The sequence below is a fragment of the Canis aureus genome, chromosome 13 (genome assembly GCF_053574225.1).
Source record: "Canis aureus isolate CA01 chromosome 13, VMU_Caureus_v.1.0, whole genome shotgun sequence".
NCBI classification, from domain to species: domain Eukaryota; kingdom Metazoa; phylum Chordata; class Mammalia; order Carnivora; family Canidae; genus Canis; species Canis aureus.
The window spans coordinates 7,573,423-7,591,625 of record NC_135623.1 but is presented as its reverse complement, the minus strand read 5'-3'; the positions used below and the strand labels follow the sequence as shown (position 1 = coordinate 7,591,625).

Sequence of the window (18,203 nt, the reverse complement as noted above, 5' to 3'; positions counted from 1 at the left end):
CCAAGCAAAAACAGTATAATTTAGATAGATTCAAGAGGGAATCACCTGGGGGTTCCTCATCAATACATGACTAAAGTAATGGTTAAGATTCCACTGGCAGCATTTTCCAGGAAAAAAAACAAAAATATATAATCAACGCATGACACTGGAAGGCAAATAATCTGCTTTGTATTGTTTTGTATCCATCTATCTCTAACATTGGATTGCTGGCTACTAGTGGTCCAGGTACATGTCAAATTAACCTTTCTGGGGGCACCTGGGTGGCTCAGTCAGTTAAGTGTCTGCCTGTGGCTCAGACCATGATCCCAGGGTTCTTGGGATCAAGCACCGAGTGGGGCTCCCTGCTCAGCAGAGAACCTGTCTGTCCCTCTCCCTCTACCCTTCCCCCAGGCTCATTCTCTCTCTCAAAATATTTTTAAGACTTAAAAAAATAAATAAAATAAGAAGAAAGAAAAGAAAAGGAAAGAAAAGAAAAGAAAAAAGAAAAGAAAAGAAAAGAAAAGAAAAGAAAAGAAAAGAAAAGAAAAGAAAAGAAAAGAAAAGAAAAGAAAAGAAAGGCTGTTGAGGCATATGTGGCAAATAGCTTAATGACAGACCTGTGATGGGTATATGAGGATTCATTATACTTTACCTACTTTTGCAAATACTCAGCAATGCACTTGTGGACCTTCCTGTTACTTGGTCAACTCCAGCACTGTACAATTAATTCTTTTTCTTTTCTTTCTCAGATTTCAGGAAGCTTAAGAATGACTGGTACTTCTGAAGAAAACAGCCTAGACTCAATCAGAAGAAAACCGGCATTCATTTGTTAGCTCTACTAATAGGAAATCTCTCTGAATCTACTCAAAGAACTTCTTGTAAATTAATATGAGAACTGAATATGAGCCAAGAGAGTGACTCAGCTGCTAAAAAGAAACAAAATACAATCTTAAACTTCATTAAAAGAATAGTATCCAGATCAAGGAAGGGCCCTGGTCCCAAGCACTCTTCCCTGGTTGGTTCACAACTGGAGTATTATACTCTGTTTTGAGCGTCACATTTTAAGAACACTTACAAGCTAGAACGCTTGCAGGGAGAGATATCAACCTAGTGAGGAGTTTAGAAGCCAAATGTAAGTGCAGAATGTCCGAAAAAACTGGGTGTGTTTAATATGGAGAAGAAAACATTTCCCTGCTTTCCTTGTCACCTCAACCATAGAGACCCTGAGGTTATTATTTTCCAGAGGATTTCAAGAGTTAATAAGGATTCCATTGTCAGGTAAGTTAAGTTTGAGATGAACTTTTTTTTCTCTAACAGACTTACCATAGTGTTCAACATCCTCAAGTGCTTTATGATTCTTCAGGAAGGAAATTCATTCAGTATTTCCAATTGGAACCATTTGTTCATGCAACAGAAATTCACCAAGCCCCAAATATTTGCCAAACATTTCTCTAAGTGCTAGGGATACAATGAACACTTTTAATATTCTGGATGATACTTTGTGAAAAGACAAGTGATCCTCTTGCTACTCCTCTAACTTGCATTGTGCTCCCATATCTCTAGGTTTTTTATTATGCTATCAGCCTAGAACATCCATCACTAATCTTAATTCAAATATCATCTCCTCCACAAAGCTTTTCTGATCATAAGCAAAAACTCACTTTTCAACAAGCCAATGGCTTTTTTTCTGTATCAGTTCCTTGCAAATAGACTATGCCTCTTAATTACCTTCAGATTTCTCATAATGCCCAAGACAGTGTCTTGCATGCACAGGTGTTCAAGAAATATTTGTGGAATAATCACTGAAATACTTGAAGGATTATCTTGTTAAAGAACGCAAACTAGGTCTCTACTGTTCCACAGAGGACTAAGAGATGAAGTTAAAGGAAATGCTGCCTCAATTAGAACTAATGCAGCCTACCTTACAGGTGTTCAGTGACTATAGGTGTTCTAAGGGTAGCCAAGTAAGTATGTATGAAGAGCTTTAGAGGGAAATCTCACTGGCCTAAATAAAGGATTAACTCTTAAAATTTAGGAACTACTTTACTTCTATTTTAGACAAAAGAAAACTTTTGATAAAATAGATTTGTATCAATTTTAAAATTCCAGGGGCATCTGGGTGGCTCAGTCAGTTAAAGGGTCAGACCCTTAGTTTTGACTCCGGTCACGATCTCATAGCGGTTGTGGGATCAAGCCCCAAGTTAGCTCCCCACTCAGTGCAGAGTCTGCTTCAGATTCTTTTTCCCTCGCTTTCTGGTCCTCCCGCTCACTCACTCTCTTTCTCTCTCAAATAAAATCCTTCCAAAACAAATCTTAAAATTAAACTTAAACATTAAGTACCCTTTCACTTACAACTATAGTGAATATATAATAATGCCTGTTAATGTCATTTACAGTGCTAAGTATAGAGACACAGTCTCTATTCTAAAAGAATCTAAAAGCAAAACATTGCTCCCAAAGCTAATCTGAAAGCATAGATCATTTACCTTAATAAAAACTGTTCTTTAGCGGGGGGAAAAAAATACTCCTTAGATGAGGAAATTCTTCAGATGACTGAATATTTTGCAGGCAGAGGAATAACTATGAAGCCATTCGCTCCTCTTAAAGATCTCTACAGACACCACTAAATACATTAAGTTCTTCAAAAACCAAAGGTAGCCATTCTGGCTTTTTAGTTAAAAACTAGAGAAAAAAAAATAAACAAAATAAAAAACTAAAGAAGATACCTCCACATAACAAAGGTTTTCTCTGCAGTCTCTCTCTCAAACTAAAAGCTGTAGTCTTTGCTGGCAAGAACCCTGTCTTCTACTTGTTTCCCCAGCATTTAGTAGAATGCCCAGGACATAGCACAGTGAATAAATGAGCAACAAGTCAGAGAAATTAATGAGTCCAATGTCCCTGAATGAAAACAGCACCTTATGGGGCACCTGGATGGCTTAGTTGGTTAAGAGCCTGCCTTCAGCTCAGGTCATGATCCCGGAGTCGTGGGATTGAGCCCCACATCAGGCTTCTTGCTCCGCAGAGAGCCAGCTTCTCCCTCTCCCTCTGCCCTGATCCCCCCCTCCCCCATGCTTGTGCTCTCATTCACTCTCTCTCTCTTAAATAAATAAAATCTTAAAAAAGAAAAAGAAAGAAAGAAAACAGTACCTTAAAGAAGCACTAACAAGCGGTTTTTCTTATTAGAAACATGCCAGTGATATGGTAGCATACAAGCAGATCTTAAGTCTAGTTTTCATTATAAACCACAGTGCTATTTTAAGATCACTTATTGATAAGTAATTACTGTAAGTAAACCTAAAGTCTTGGTTGCTTCTAGGGAACTAAAATTAATTCCTTAATCAGCAAAGCTAAATGACCAAATTCTAATGTGAAGAAAACCCAAAACACTTATTACACCTACAACTTAACCAATAGATTATAATGAAATAATTTATTATCAAACTGATTTATGAACCTGTCTAGAAAGCAAAATACTGTGATAGCACCAAGTGTTTAAACTGCTTTTCAAAAGTGTTATGATTCACATTTCTCTGAATCCTCTAAATTCTCATACATGTTTAATTGTTCTGATTATAAAAATGATATAAGCTCACAGTAGAGAACTGAGAAAATATAAACAGGTTAAAGGAGAAAATAAAGACTACTCATTGTGATGCTTTCTTTCAAAATTTTTTTTCTATGCAGTTGTAACTTCTTTATATACTATTACTCTTCCTACCCCCTAGGCAAGAGACAATAGACTCACATTATGACAGTAACCTAAGTTCCCTCAGCAGATTCATGTTCCAGGAACATTTTCTTAATGTCTACATGTTATAGATATGTACTTCCATAAGACCAAATCTGCTATTTTGTAATTCTTGAAAGTGTCCCTTTTGATTCTATCTCCCTCCTTGCCTCCAAAATTCTACAAAGACAAAGAAAGCAGACTCAAGTAAAAATATATCCAACAACTGGAAATAGACCCAAATTTAACAAGGGAAGAAGTTGTTCTCAATAGTTTTAAGTCCCTAGTCTGATATTATCACAAGACAAATTCTGCTCTACATAGCCCAGGTCCTTTGGGGTCCATAACCTCTAATTTCTACCTCAAAAATCCAAAGTATGTTCTTTATAAAAATTTTGCCAGTTTTCTATGAAGAGTACAAGACCAGAAACAGAATGCAAGATCTTTGTTCCTGTCTCTGCTCTATTAAAGGACTTGAGTAACACTAAGTCTTAACTTGTATCATTTTCTCCATTTGTCAATAATAGGTGTATTATTTGCCCTACCACTATTACTGGGCTGTTGCAAGGTTCCAAAATCCAACAGATCAGAGAAAATGCTTTTCAGAAAGTATTATTCAAATGTAAGATGGATATTTTTCCAAAACACACATCCCCTATAATATAGATTATAAAACAGTACTTCCCCAAATATGCAAAATGCCTTTTCCGATGGTGATACTAACTACACACACACACACACGGTGAGACAACACCATTAAGAACTCCTTACACACAGGGTAGACAGGTAAAGCATGTTATAAATTCACAGACCCAACCACACTAGCAGAAAATGATGCCATATATTATTCATCTCCTGCTAGGACAGTCAACTTGCTCCTGATTACAGCATATTTGACTGTTGTATGTCTGTACTTCCCAAAGTTCTACAGCCAAGGCACAAAACCTTTAGTCATTTTTAACAATTTAATAAGCATCCATGTGGCCACCAACCAAAATCTAGGATCTCAACAATAACTTGTTTTTACCATATTGTACTCCCATCTCTCTGTAAGCAAACAGAATTTGAAATTATTAGCGAGTTCTAGTAGTCTGACCCCTCATCCATTCCCCTCACAAATCTGTGTATCAATATACAGTAAAGACAGGTCTCAACTTTAAGAAAAATTCTAATCCTAATTTCTGAGATCTTTAAATAGGATAACATCAGCACTCTAACAATCAGATCAATCTTATTTCCTTGATATCATTGTACCACTGGGCAGGATGCTCTCCAGTAGGTGAATTCAGTTACAGCTTTTAGCTTTGTACTCCAGGTGAAAAGTTTAGCTGAAAGTTTACTGGGTAGTATCCTTCAAATATAGGGTCATCCTGGAATAATGGATCAACTCTTCAGTGACCCTCTCCCATATGTGACCCAATTCTTCATGACCCTCTCTCTACAGATGAAGATAATGAAAAAATAGTTAATGCTATGCTAGAGTTTGAATGTTTCTGTCCCCTCTAAAATTCACATGTTGAAATCCTCACCCCCCAAAATGATATTAAGTAGGTCTTTGGGAGGTGCTTAGGTCTTAAGAGTAGAGCCTTCATGAATGAGATTAGAAACCTGTAAGAGACTCCAGAGGGATCCCTTGGAGTTCCACTATGTTAAGGTGCCAGCTATGAACCAGGAAGGGGGCCTTCACCAAAAGGCAACAATGCTGGTGCTTTGATCTTAGACTTTATAGCCTCCAGAACATAAGCAATAAACTTCTGTTACTTACAAGCTACTTAGGCTGTGGTATTTTGTTGTAGTAGCCCAAATGGACTAAGAAAGCCAACATGTAAAGTTTATAGAGACTCTAAAAACTCCCACACAAGGACTTTGCCCACTCCTAAACTATTAGCATTCAACTCAAAAGAGAGTCCTCTAAGATTATGTTCCAACAACAGTCAGTTCCTCTTATTACATTCCATAAGTGGGAGTCCATTACCCATTGATGATAGGAAATAAAGTCAGGCAGGACAGTGGCAATGTAGGTCTGATTATACCAAAACAAAATCACTTCACATTTATGCTAAAATTTTTAAGAAACCAGAGTGGTTTAGTAATTATTAGATTCTACGCTTTATTAAATGTGTCAAAGTAAGAGTTCTTGGGGATCCCTGGGTTGCTCAGCGGTTTAGCGCCTGCCTTCAGTCCAGGGTATGATCCTGAAGTCCTGGGATCGAGTCCCACATCAGGCTCCCTGCGTGGAACCTGCTTCTCCCTCTGCCTGTGTCTCTGCCCCTCTCTCTCTCTCTCTCTCTCTCTCTGGTCTCTCATGAATAAATAAATAAAATCTAAAAAAAAAAAAAAAAAAAAAAAGAGTTCTTGAATACGGTCCTAATAAAATCATATTCTTATTTATCCTATATTTTACCTTGTCACAGTACAAAAGTCTGACATGTATAAGTCTCATTTGCTTTCTGTTTCAGTTGCTTTGTCTTAATTCTATAAAAAAGTAATAATCAGTTTGAAAGACATCACATTCTCAGGTTATCAGTTAGTATGTCATGTAGAATAGAAGCCGAAGCTACCTAACTACAAAGGTTACTTAAAATAAGTAGAATGCCATTGTTATAAATATAAATACAACATCTGGTTCCATATAACAAAGCTATTTCCATATCCCAACAGATGGCCCACAGTAATAATGCTTTGCTGATCTGGTTATAACAAATTCTATTAAATCCAAAATCCTGTATAGCAGATGCCTTTTCCAATTTCAGTGTAAGTCAATCTCTTTAACCAAAAACACTGTGCTTTGGTTCTTGTTATTTGTGCACTAAAATCCAATTATGCCAATTAAGATGATCAAATTTTTTTGACAGTTGTTATAAAATGCCACTGCGATGTTTTCTGAGTTTTCAAGTGAAGGAGGGTAGAGTACCTCTATCTAGGACTGAAACACTAACTGCTGAAAATGGAAAACGAAAATTCAGTTATAGAAAGGCTGAGGAGAGGTAAAAGTAAGCTTTAGCTGTCCCAAGCCAAGGTTTCTGAACAGCTGCAACGTGAAAAGCTAAGTGATTACCAAAGCCAATGGTGAAGAGCACTGAAAATAATGCAATTTCTGAGTTGAAAGGCTGTTAGGAAGGACAAACAAAAAAGGTGCCTGTAAGCATAAACAACATGTATCTCTGTACACTAGAATCAGGTTCGTAGTTTTAAAAAATGTGGACACAATGTCAGCTTTAATTTTGCTGTTTGCTTCCCCAACATACTCAATATCCAATCTTCATACTCTCATCATGCCCTTACTTGAAATATTACCCTCTATTAACTCATAACACAGTAAGCAGTACAATGTAGTGATTAACAGCCACTAAGTTCTGAAAATAGACTGCAGGCGTTCAAATCCTGCCTCTTTCCATCCCTGGCTATAGAATCTCAGACAAGCTACTTAATCTCTCTGTGCCTGTTTCTTCTCTGTGCCTATAAAATTAATAAAAATAAAACCTACCTTTTAGAGTTGTTATAAGGATTATATTAATAATAAACGTAAAGTACTCATAGTAAGTTTTGGACCCATACTAAGGCTTCAGAAAATGTTCTCTACTATTATTATCATCACATAAATACTCACTGGTGATCTGAAGAAAAGACAGGAATATGAAATGACTTCTCTAAATCACACAGCAAACAAGTGACAGAATCTGGTTTAAAAAAAAAAATACACACACATACAGATTTCTTCATTTTAAGTCTTAAGATTAATCATTAAAAATTACTGATTTACTAAGAAGATTTCCCAGCCCCTGTAATTATCCAGAAATTCACATAGGAATCCTTTAACTTAGACAATAGCACAGAGTAGCAGAAATGGCAATGAACATGGACTAAGAAGATCCCACAGCTCTATTACAGATTTAGATGTACAATCTTGAGCAAGTCACCTAAACTTTGAATCACTCATCTTAAAAAAATGCTTTGCCTACATCACAGGACTGTTGTGATATGAAATGAGATGATGTATGAGAAAATATGTTAAGTGTTCAAGGGCCATGTCTTACTCATTTTTATATCCCCAATTCCTATTAGAATGCATAGCAGAGGTTACAATCTAAAAGAAAAGCCACTGGAGGAATAAGATTGACAAGTAAGGGCTAAGATGAAGAAAGGGAAAGGTTTTTACAAGAATAAGAAACCCAAATGTCCAACTAATGAAGGGATAAATAAAAGGTAGTATAGCCATACAATGGAGTATTATTCAGCAATAAAAAGGAATGAGATACTGATACAAACCTCAAGATGGATAACGCTTGAAACATTATGCTAAGTCAAAGAACCCAGATACCTTATGCTGTTATGATTCCATTTATATGCAATGTCCAGAACAGAATACAGACTTTCTCTTATGGGTTGATGAAATGACTAAAGATGACTGTGGTGATGGACGTACAACTTAATATACTAAATATACTAAAAACCATTGAACTGTATAATTTGGATGAGCAAACTATATACTATGTAAATTATACCTCAATAAAACTTTAAAAAAAAAGAGTAAGAAAAGTTTGTGAGAACCATTCAAGTATAAAGTCACTGGTTTTAGAATACATTTGTTTCTCTTTTTAAGGAAAAAAAAAGTGAATTTTCTGATATTTGAGTAGCTCTGACATGTGGACAAGAAAGAGACTGGTGGAAGCATTAGGAAAAAAATCCTTAAAATTACAACACCGGGGCCCCCTGGGTGGTACATTAGCTTAAGAGTCTGACTCTTGGTTTCGGCTCAGGTTGTGATCTCAGGCTTGTAAGAAGAGCCCTGCGTCAGGCTCCACACACAGCACAAAGTCGGCTTTAGACTCTCCCTCTCTCCCCACCCCCTAAAATAAATAAATCTTTTTAAAAAAATTACCACACCAGACCATAATGTCTCTACAAATCCTTCTGTGGAAAACAAATCAAACACCTATTCTTTCCTTTCAAAATTCTAAGGTTAAAATTTACTTCCCAGGCCTACTTGAATAATAGTCTTCACCATGCTGATTGTTTTTGAACTTTCAGACTATCTCTGACACTTATCAACCATACTACTTCTCCTATCCTTGGCTTCCATATAGCACTGATGTACTTCCTGGTTCTCCTCAGAATGTTTACCTGTTAGTCTATAACGTCACCCAAAATTCCAAACCTCAAAGGCCTTTCACCATCATACTACTAACTTCCTATCACTCATCTACTCACCTGTTTTTTACTACCATCTACAGCCCTGGTCAGTGAACAATCAATATTTTTATCTCTATTAATCCTATAGTAATGTACCACAAATATTTCAATGTTACTCTAGTCATTCTTTATGGTCTTTTCTAAGGCTGGGAAGCAGTACTGAGGCTCAACTAAAATAATTTCTATCCTATTTCTATGTGACTTTGCAATGTGGAGTACATTTTTTTCTTCCAAATAGGTATCTGTTCTTCAGGGTGCTAGGGTGGCTCAGTTGGTAAAGCAGCTGCCATTGGCCCAGGTCATGATTCCAGAATCCTGGACTCCTCACTGGATGGGCAGCCTGCTTCTCTCTCTCCAATACTTGTGCTCTCCTACTCTCTCCCTCTCACAAATAAATAAATAAAAATCTTTAAAAAAAAAAAAAAAAGATGTTTTTCTAATTGTTTTGCTTAAACTAGTCTTCATTTCCAGAGTCAGACCAGCAAGGAGAAAAGACCATCAGGACTGGCAAGAAACTAGCCTGCTACTGAAAAACTGATTTTACCCCAATTAATGTTGCCCCACAGTGATACTTTCCTAATTTCCTATTATCAATCATCCCCCCAGGACTCTAGGCTTTTATCTTTTAATGTTTTATTTGCTATCTTCCCTTCGTCCACAATCACCACTAAGTTCAAATTAATTTTTACTCACACATACATCTTCTTACATATCCTATGTTTCTTTCTTAGGACAGTTTCATTTAACAATTAAGTGCAAAAGCTCAAAGATGAGACTGCCGGGGTTCAAATCCTGGCTCTGCAAGGATTTGGGACAGGTTACTTAACCTCTCTGTAACTCAATTTCTTCATAAGAATAGTAAGATCTCGGGGATGCCTGGGTGGCTAAGTGGTCTAGCACTGTGTGTGATCCTGGAGTCCCAGGATCAAGTCCCATGTCAGGCTTCCCGCATGGAGCCTGCTTCTCCCTCTGCCTGTGTCTCTGCCTCTCTCTGTCTCTCATGAATAAATAAAATCTTAAAAAAAAAAAAAAATAGTAAGACCTTTAAGAAGATTCTGAGATAAATACATGTAATGAGCTTAGAACAATCCCTGGCATACAGGAAATAATAAATGTTAGGTATTATTTTATTTCCATAATAATCATTACCTTGTATCAGACCCTCATCTTATTCCCCAAATTCTCCAAGACCATTCTTGTCAGTCTCCTCACTCCAGAACACTCCGATAATACAAAACCTTCCTCAGGAACAATATGCACTATCTTACTTCTAGTCTAGAATCCAATATGGTACCCCAACAAACTAAACATTACATTCTTGATAGGTCCTCAACCAATACCCACTCACTAATCCTGAATTCATTTATGACTACTTACCAATCCAGACTCTTTGTGCAGGTCAACCGCTTGCTGTATCTTTTATACACATTGTCACTTCTCTATCTCTGTAAATACTCCTTCACTCTCCTAGAATACATCTCCTCCCCTCTGAAAATTCCTATCTTTTGCAAATCTCACTTATACTTTTGAGGTTGGGCATTGTTATCCCAATCAGGCGTCTGATGTTGCTTGGTGGTTTATGAACACGTATGTTACGTGTTGTTTCCCCATAGAAGTTGAAGCATTTATAGATAGAGACATATTTTATTCCCGTGTCTCTTCACACAGACTACTTCACACACAGCACAGTATTTTTCAGGACACAAATGCTGACTTGCTAAAAAAAAATATGCTTCAGAATACATCAGAAAAACAGTCTCTATTTTCCACTGCCCCACCCATACTTAGCATAATGAAAGCAGATAGAATCTGTATTTAAATATTTTTATTTTGCATAGAATACACTAACAATTGTACCACATAAAAGGAAATATATATATACACTCAAAAAGAATGCACAACGCAAAAAAAAAAAAAATATATCAAGAAAGAGAATGCCAGCCAACTTGGAATCTAAAAAGTGACTTCGTAATATTAAGGATTTTTTTTATTTGGCCCAAACTAATGAACCAAAGAGAGCCAAAATAAACATGTCCTGACCCCAGCCAACAAACACCTCATAAATACATGAAAAGTTCCCAGTATCACAAATATCGGTAACGAGATTCACCTCAACTCCGAGACACTAAAAGAAAACAAAAATCCTCAGGTGTCTCATAAAAACGAAAACCTTTAAGAATTCAATCCCACCTCATGAATATATGCCATCCAAACAGAAAAGTGAAGGGAGCTGCTGCTTTTGTATAAATATTTGCTCTGGTCTAGGAGGAATAAGGCTTCTCTCACTGCGAGTGCAGCCTGCGCCCTGTTAAGGGAGCAATCTGTGGTCACACAGGAGCGAGACACGGGAAGATGCAAGGAGCCCTCAACCTGGGACGCGGACATTAAAGGAAAACAAACTACCCCCAAAACGCGTTTCAAAACCAGTTTCAGAAAACAGAGGAGCGCAAAGATACTCAACAGAAAAAAAAAAAAAAAAGAAAAAACAGGAAAAGTGATATAAAGGAGCTCCCACGACCTCTGGGACTCAGGGACACTACGGAGCGCCGCGTTCCAAGAGCCATACAGGTAAGCAGGTAAGTACTTCCACAACACGCACTCGTCTCGCTGGGAAGCAAAAAAGGAAAATACAAAAAATAAAAATAAATGAATGAATGAATGAATGAATGAGGGTCTGGAAAAAACAAAACAGATGCCCACCGATCGCTCGGTCCCTGGCCAGCCCGACTCCGCTCATTCGGGAATCCGCTTAGAGACGGAGACGTAAACTGGCGCGACACAGGAGGAAAAAAGAAAAGAAAAAAAAAAAGGAAAAAGAAAAACCTCTGCCAACCAGACACACAGAAAGTAGAACGGAGAAGTGCAAACTGCACACCTCGGTGCATCAGCAGCTAGAGCACACTCCGGTGGAGTCGCAGGCAACGGATGGGGCGGGGGGGGGGGGACGAAAACAGCTAAAAGCGGAGAAGGGAAGAGGTCTGGGAAAGTAAGCCCTGCCGCGTCCCCCGCGGCTTCCAGTTTCCGAGAGTACGACGCCGGCTTCTCCCGCCGCCCCCCAACCTAAGGTCGGCCGGGGCGACGCGCACTGACCCCACCACCAGCCTCGGAGGACGGAGCACGGCGCAGACCTCCCTCCTCGCCAGCTGCGAAAAATGGAGGGGGGAGGGGGGAGACACCCTACCACGTGGGCAGGATGCAACACACACGGGACAGCAACACGTCCGCACGGAGCGGCCGCTCGCCCCGGTGCCCGCGGAGGACGCGGCGTCGGGGTGCGCGGGCCGCACCCGCAGGGCACCCCCGGCGGCCGACCCCCCCCCCCGCCCCGCCCCGCCCCGCCCCGGGCCGGAGGGGAAGCAGCTGCCTCGTGCCGAGGTCGGGGGCCGGCGGGGCGGCGGGCAGGCCCCGGGGAGGGGCGGACGGCCGCTGTCCGCGCGCTCGGCGCCCCCGGGAAGCCCGTCCGGCGCCCCGGGGCCCCGCTGGGGGAGGGGCGGCAGGCGCGGAGCCGCCGCTTCCCGGCTGAGGGGCAGCAGCAGCTGAGGCCGAGCGCCGCGAGGGAGGGAGGGACGCAGCGCTCGCCGCCCGCCAGCCGCCGCCGCCCCGCCGCACGGCCGCGGCCGAGAGGGGAGCCGCCGTCTCGCGGAGGGCAGCCCCTGCCTCCGTCCCGGGAGATGCCCCAGCCCCGCCTCCCCGCCCGCCGCCTCGGCCCCGCCGCCCGGGCGGCGGGCACTCACCTCAGGCTGCGCAGGCCGGGACGGCCCGGCCGAGCCCCCGGCCGCTGCGTGCGTCTCCGCCCCCCGGGAAAGGCCCCAACGGCGCCTGGTGCGAGCGGCCGAGGCCCCGAGCAGCGCCGAGAGCGGCTGCGGCGGCGGCGGCGGCGGCGGCGACGGCGGCGGCGGCGGCGGCGGCGGCGGCGGCGGCGGGAGCAGCCAACATCCGGGGCCGCGCACCCGGAACTACTTCCCGGCCCGCTCCCCTCCCGCCCCGCCCCCCGCGACGTCGCTGCGTCAGCGCGTCACCGGCCCGGCGTCGGCGGCGTCCCCTCCCCTCCGCGGGATCGGCGCGCGCGGGATCCCTCCGCGGGGACAAGTAGTGCCCCGGGGCGCCGGGGGCTCGCGTCTGGCGGTTCCGAGCGCTTCCGGGGGTCCCTGCGCCTCCGAGCGGCGGCTGGGGACTGGGGGCGGCCCCGTAGTGGGGGACGGCAGGGACCCGCGGCTCCCGGACTCCTCGGGCCCCGGAGCCACGGCGCCCTGTGACCTTGTCCGCCCCCCCCGCCCCCTCGCGGTGGCGACGAGCGCCTCCGCCTCCGCCTCCGCCTCCGCCTCCGCGGGGAAACCGGACCCCGTTTCCACCTTTGCACGGCGCGGGCAGCTGGCGCCGTCGAGCCCAGGCTTCTAGACCCGTCCACCGAGCCCATCCCCGGTCGAGCCTTAGCTTCCTGCTGAGAGCACAGCACCGAGGCCCTTCTGATGCGACACCTGTTGTCCCGGTTACGGTCCTTGCTCCCAACAGGTGGAACCTGCACAAGGGTAGCTCGGAAGACGTGAACTCGGAATCTCCTTCTACGTCAATCTTCACGGTTTCCTTCTCTAGATTATTAGCCCTGCGGATCTGCCCTGTAATTTCATGCTTGATTACGTTCAGACCTCTAATCTGCTGTTGTTGCATCATTGGGTCAGTCACGTCTCTAAAAGGCGAGCACCAAGCATGCATTTGAGCTCACAGTAGGTGCTCAGTGTTCGATGAGAATTGGCCCTAGGAACCTTTTTTTGACAATGGTCTGGTAGGGAATCGGATAAAGACCTCAGGTAGTTAAGGAGCTGAGTACCCAGCTCCTTCAGCAAACACTGAACACCTGCCATTGGCCAAACATTTCTAGGCGCTGGGCATTCAAAGTACTCCTGTATTCCATTTTAATTAATTAATTAATTTTTTATTCATGAGCATACACAGGAGAGAGAGAGATGCAGAGACACAGGCAGAGGGAGAAGCAGGCTGCATGCACCGGGAGCCCGACGTGGGACTCGATCCCGGGTCTCCAGGATCAGGCCCCGGGCTGAAGGCGGCGCTAAACCACTGAGCCACCCGGGCTGCCCTCCTTTTCTATATTTAAGACGCTAGCAAGTCTCTGAAAATAAAAAGGTTCATTCACGCATTTGTCCAACAAATACTTGCCAATTACTATTAAGGTTGTCAGAAACTATTTTAGTGCTTTGGATGCATCAGCAAACAGTAGAGAGAGAGGAGGAGGAGGAAGCATCCTTCCCTTTCGGAGCTTTCATTTATTGTGGAGAGAAAGGCGATTAACCTAACAAGAAAATTATTTGGTGTGTTAAAAGGTATTCAGCGCTATGGCTGAAAAGAGACCAGGGTAAGAGATGTGAAGAAAACTGGAGGACGGTAGGGCTTGGGATTTTTTTTTTTTTAACAATAGCAGTTTATTTATCAATATTAGTTTTATTTGGGGCACCTGGGTTATGCCAGACAGTTGGTTATACATCTGAATTCCGCTCAGGTCACAATCTCAGGGTCCTGGGATTGCGTTCCATGTTGGGCTCCCTGCTCAGAGGGGAGCCTGCTTCTCCCTCTCCCTCTGCTGCCTCCCCTGCTCATGTGCTGCTCTCTCTCTAGTGAATAAATGAAATCTTAAAATAATAATAATAATAATAATAGTAGTAGTAGTAGTAGTAGGTTTATTCAACAAAGCCAAACCATGTGTTAGGTGCTGGGGCCTCAGTGGAGAACAAGCCAAAGCTCCGACCTGGTGGACTGTCCAGCTAGTGGAGACCACATGCCAGGTGCTTTCACGTGTCCTCTCATGCAATGCTTTCGCAAGTCTGTGAGAAAGGACTCTTATGCTCATCTTTGCAGCTGATGAAATTGAGGCTCAGGAGAGAAAAACCAGCTGGAATTCAAACCTGACATCTTCATAGTCCAGCTTCCTTTCTAGCTTCAGCTGAGGCATTTCATATTTTTCTGTTTCATTATACCTCACTTCTTTCATCATGGAAACTCATGTGTTAATCTAGGCGAATGGCCTTAGGCCAGTATTGAGGCAAAAGGGAGGGAGAAAAAGAAAATATTTAGAGGAGGAGAGGGAGGAGTTATCAAAACATCTAGACGTGTGGAGCAAGGTAATAGGGGTAAGCAAAGAGGATTTAGTGGAAGAGAAATGAAGGGAGATTCATTAGTATTCCAATTCTGGTTTTACAGGATGGGATCTTAAACAGCCATCAGGGAGAGCCCAATTCATGAGGTGACTTTAATGAGAAACTTGAAAGAGGTGAGGGAGTGAGCCGTGCCTTTGTCTGGGAGTGTCCCAGGCTGAAGGACTAGCTAGTGGAAAGGCCCGGAGGCGAAAGCATTCCTGAAAGTGTTAGAAACCAGGAAGAATCCAGAACAACTAGAGCAAGGTGAGCAACAGAGGCAGGAATGGACAGATAAGGTCACAGTGGGGTCTTGTAGGCCGCTGTAAGGATCTTAAATTAAAAAAATCCACCACCAGGCTTTGAACAGAGGAGCAATATGCAGCTCATGCTTTCAAAAGACCACTCTAGCTACGGTGCTAAGAGTAGATGGTGAGTGGCCATTGGAAGCCAGAGGCTCCACTGTCCTGGTTCAAGATGATGACTTGGATCAGTAGGAAAAATAGGATACAGTCTCTATAAGAACTCACAGTATTGGGACGCCCAGGTGGCTCAGCGGTTTATCACCGCCTTCAGCCCAGGGTGTGATCCTGGAGACCCGGGATCGAGTCCCACATCAGGCTCCCCGCATGGAGCCTGCTTCTCCCTCTGCCTGTGTCTCTGCCTCTCTCTGTGTGTGTCTCTCATGAATAAATAAATAAAATCTTAAAAAAAAAATTCACAGTATACTGTTCGATGCAAATAGATCTGACAATGACATTACACTATGATAAGGGAAAGAGTATCCTGGAATAAGCCCCACATCGGGCTTCCTGCTCAGCCAGGAGCCTGCTGCTACCCCTCCTGCCTGCAGCTCCCCCTGCTTGTGTGCTGGTGCGTGCTCTCTCTCTCTCAAATAAATGCATGAAATCTTTAAACCCAGCCTGGGAAGGTAAACCTGCGTTTAATCTCGTGTTCCATAGCTTAGTTCTTGTGTGCCTGTGTATCAAGCAATTTAGTTTCACTTAGTCTCATTTTCTTGCCTATTAAATGGAAACAAGAACCCATAGCTACCTAGCAAAAGGGACCCATGTACAGGCTGCCATAAAATAAAGGCTCCCCCAGGGTGCCTGGGTGGCACAGTCAGTTGAGTGTCTGATTTGATTTCAGGTCAGATTGTGATCTCAGGGTCATGAGATCAAGCCCAGCATCCAGCTCTGTGCTGAGCAGGAAGTCGGCTTGGGTTTCTCTCTCTCTCCCTCTCCCTCGGCCCCTTACCCCGTCAAATAAATAAATAAATCTTTTAAAAATCTATTTTAAAAATAATAATTAAGGGGTGCCTGGGTGACTCAGCAGTTGAGCATCAGCTCAGGTCCTGATCCCAGAGTTCCAGGATCGAGTTCCATATCAGGGTCCCTACAGGGAGCCTGCTTCTCCTGCTGCCTGTTATCTCTGGCTTGCTCCCTCTCTCTCATGAATAAATAAATAAAATCTTAAAAATAATAATCATAATAATTAATAAATAAATACAAATAGAGACCTGAAAGGCATTATGTACAAGATAGAGTGTCAGCTCAGAAGAGAGTAATTCATCCAGTCTTGGGAGGTGGGGTAGGCTGGCTCACAGTTGTGGTGAGCAGGAGAGCCCTCAAAAAGGAGAGCAACTCCTTAAGAGGAAATAGATTGCTGACAGCAATGAGATAGAGATTTTATTGTTTTGTGTTGTTTGTGATCTTTTCCCAGCCTCGTGTGGATTATAAATTCTCTGAAAGAAACAGCCCTGAGCTAGGCTGTAATTGCCCTACAGAAACCTTGATTCAGCCACACCGGCAGTACATCAGCAGGGTGTTCAGTGCTTCACGTGACCCACAGCCACTTAGACACTTGAGGTTTTACTTGTTCCTTTTCTCTCTGCATTTATTGTAAGAGGAAGGCAGAAAATGAGAAATGAATTTAAAATGAGCCAAGACCTACAAGAGGAAGAGAGAAAACCATGAGAGAGTCCCTCCTGTTATTCCCCAGCCCTGAAGGATCCTTCCAGATTCCCTGGATATCTTTAGATGATACTTTATATTTCACATATTCAATGCATAGTGACAACAACAAAGCCTATATACAAAGGCCACTGGGAAGCTCTCAGCACCACAAATGCTATTTAAAGATGATACTCAGCAGTTGGGTGTTGGACACTATGCATACTTGACTAGCGTTCGATAATCATTTATTGAGACCCTACTCTAGACCGTATATTGGGCTAAATACTAGTGAGTCAAAAGGGAATACATAAATTCTCTATTTTCAGCAAACTCCTAGGCTGCTGGAGATGCAGACATGTAAACAATCCCAATGCAATTTGGTAGAGATTTGTACTTGTGCCACGGAAACAGAGAAAAAAAAAACAAGGCTTAACTCAGATTAGATGGGGACAGGGTCACCAAAAAAAGCTGCACCCTTAATGGTAAGGTTAAGACTAAGTCTGAATAAATGAGTAGGAGTTTGCCATGTAAAGACAGAAGCAAGGCTGAAGTAGAGGAAGAAAATCTGGGGTAGCAGAGGACAGCTTGTATAAAGTCAGAGGTTGGGTAAATATGAGAAAATAGAGGCCATGGAAATTACAGTCATGTAGGTGGTCCTTAAACACTAGTGACTGATGGGAGTAACAAACTCATAAAGCTAGGCCATAGCACTCTATGGCCTTAACCATCCGTAAATTAAGTTCCTGCTCTCTAGGAGCTTGGTATTAACTTCAGATTAGATCCGGACGGCAGAAGAAAGGAATAGCTTAGAATATTTCTTCCTAGTAGAAGGCAGCAGCCTAAACTTTTTCCAAGTTCTAGCAATGCACTTGCACAAGTGCACTCACACCATCTACCTTCCCTGCTCTGTAACCCCCATCCGTCTTCCTTGTAACCACCTGGCTCAAACCTTGGCTTGCCTTCACTCAGGATTGACCAAGCTAATTAAAAGCATAACGAAAGACACAAGGGCATTGAGACAGCTGAACAAATATGAACAAATACATAGATTAACTGAAGTATTTACATTGTGTGTAAGCAATGGTGTAGAAGAAATTTGGGTGGCACGAGAATGAGTGAGTCAGGAGATGTTCAAATAGAGTAGGATTAGAGGAAATCTCCTCTCTCCAGTTAGTTAGCTCTATCTTTTGGAATGATTGAATG

At 42.8% G+C, this 18,203-nt stretch overlaps 1 protein-coding gene and 1 long non-coding RNA gene across 6 annotated transcripts in view; one reads left to right on the top strand and one right to left on the bottom strand.

The window, feature by feature from the left end:
* LOC144281762 (uncharacterized) overlaps window positions 1–1,210 on the top strand; it is a 57,626-nt gene extending 56,416 nt beyond the window's left edge. The window contains exon 5 of the long non-coding RNA XR_013350158.1: window positions 729–1,210. This is a non-coding gene — a long non-coding RNA (uncharacterized LOC144281762). The remainder of the gene's footprint in view (window positions 1–728) is intronic.
* FOXJ3 (forkhead box J3) overlaps window positions 1–13,585 on the bottom strand; it is a 141,588-nt gene extending 128,003 nt beyond the window's left edge. For 2 of the 5 annotated variants that reach the window (XM_077844471.1, XM_077844472.1), the window contains exon 1: window positions 13,252–13,585. In XM_077844471.1, coding sequence (XP_077700597.1) covers window positions 13,252–13,570 — 319 coding nt within the window. In that variant the 5' untranslated portion in view covers window positions 13,571–13,585. Of the gene's footprint in view, window positions 1–635; window positions 774–1,302; window positions 1,439–12,633; window positions 12,774–13,251 lie in introns of those variants that run through there. The other 3 variants (XM_077844475.1, XM_077844473.1, XM_077844474.1) reach the window with 3 other exon arrangements.
* Between the last annotated feature and the right edge of the window lie 4,618 nt (window positions 13,586–18,203).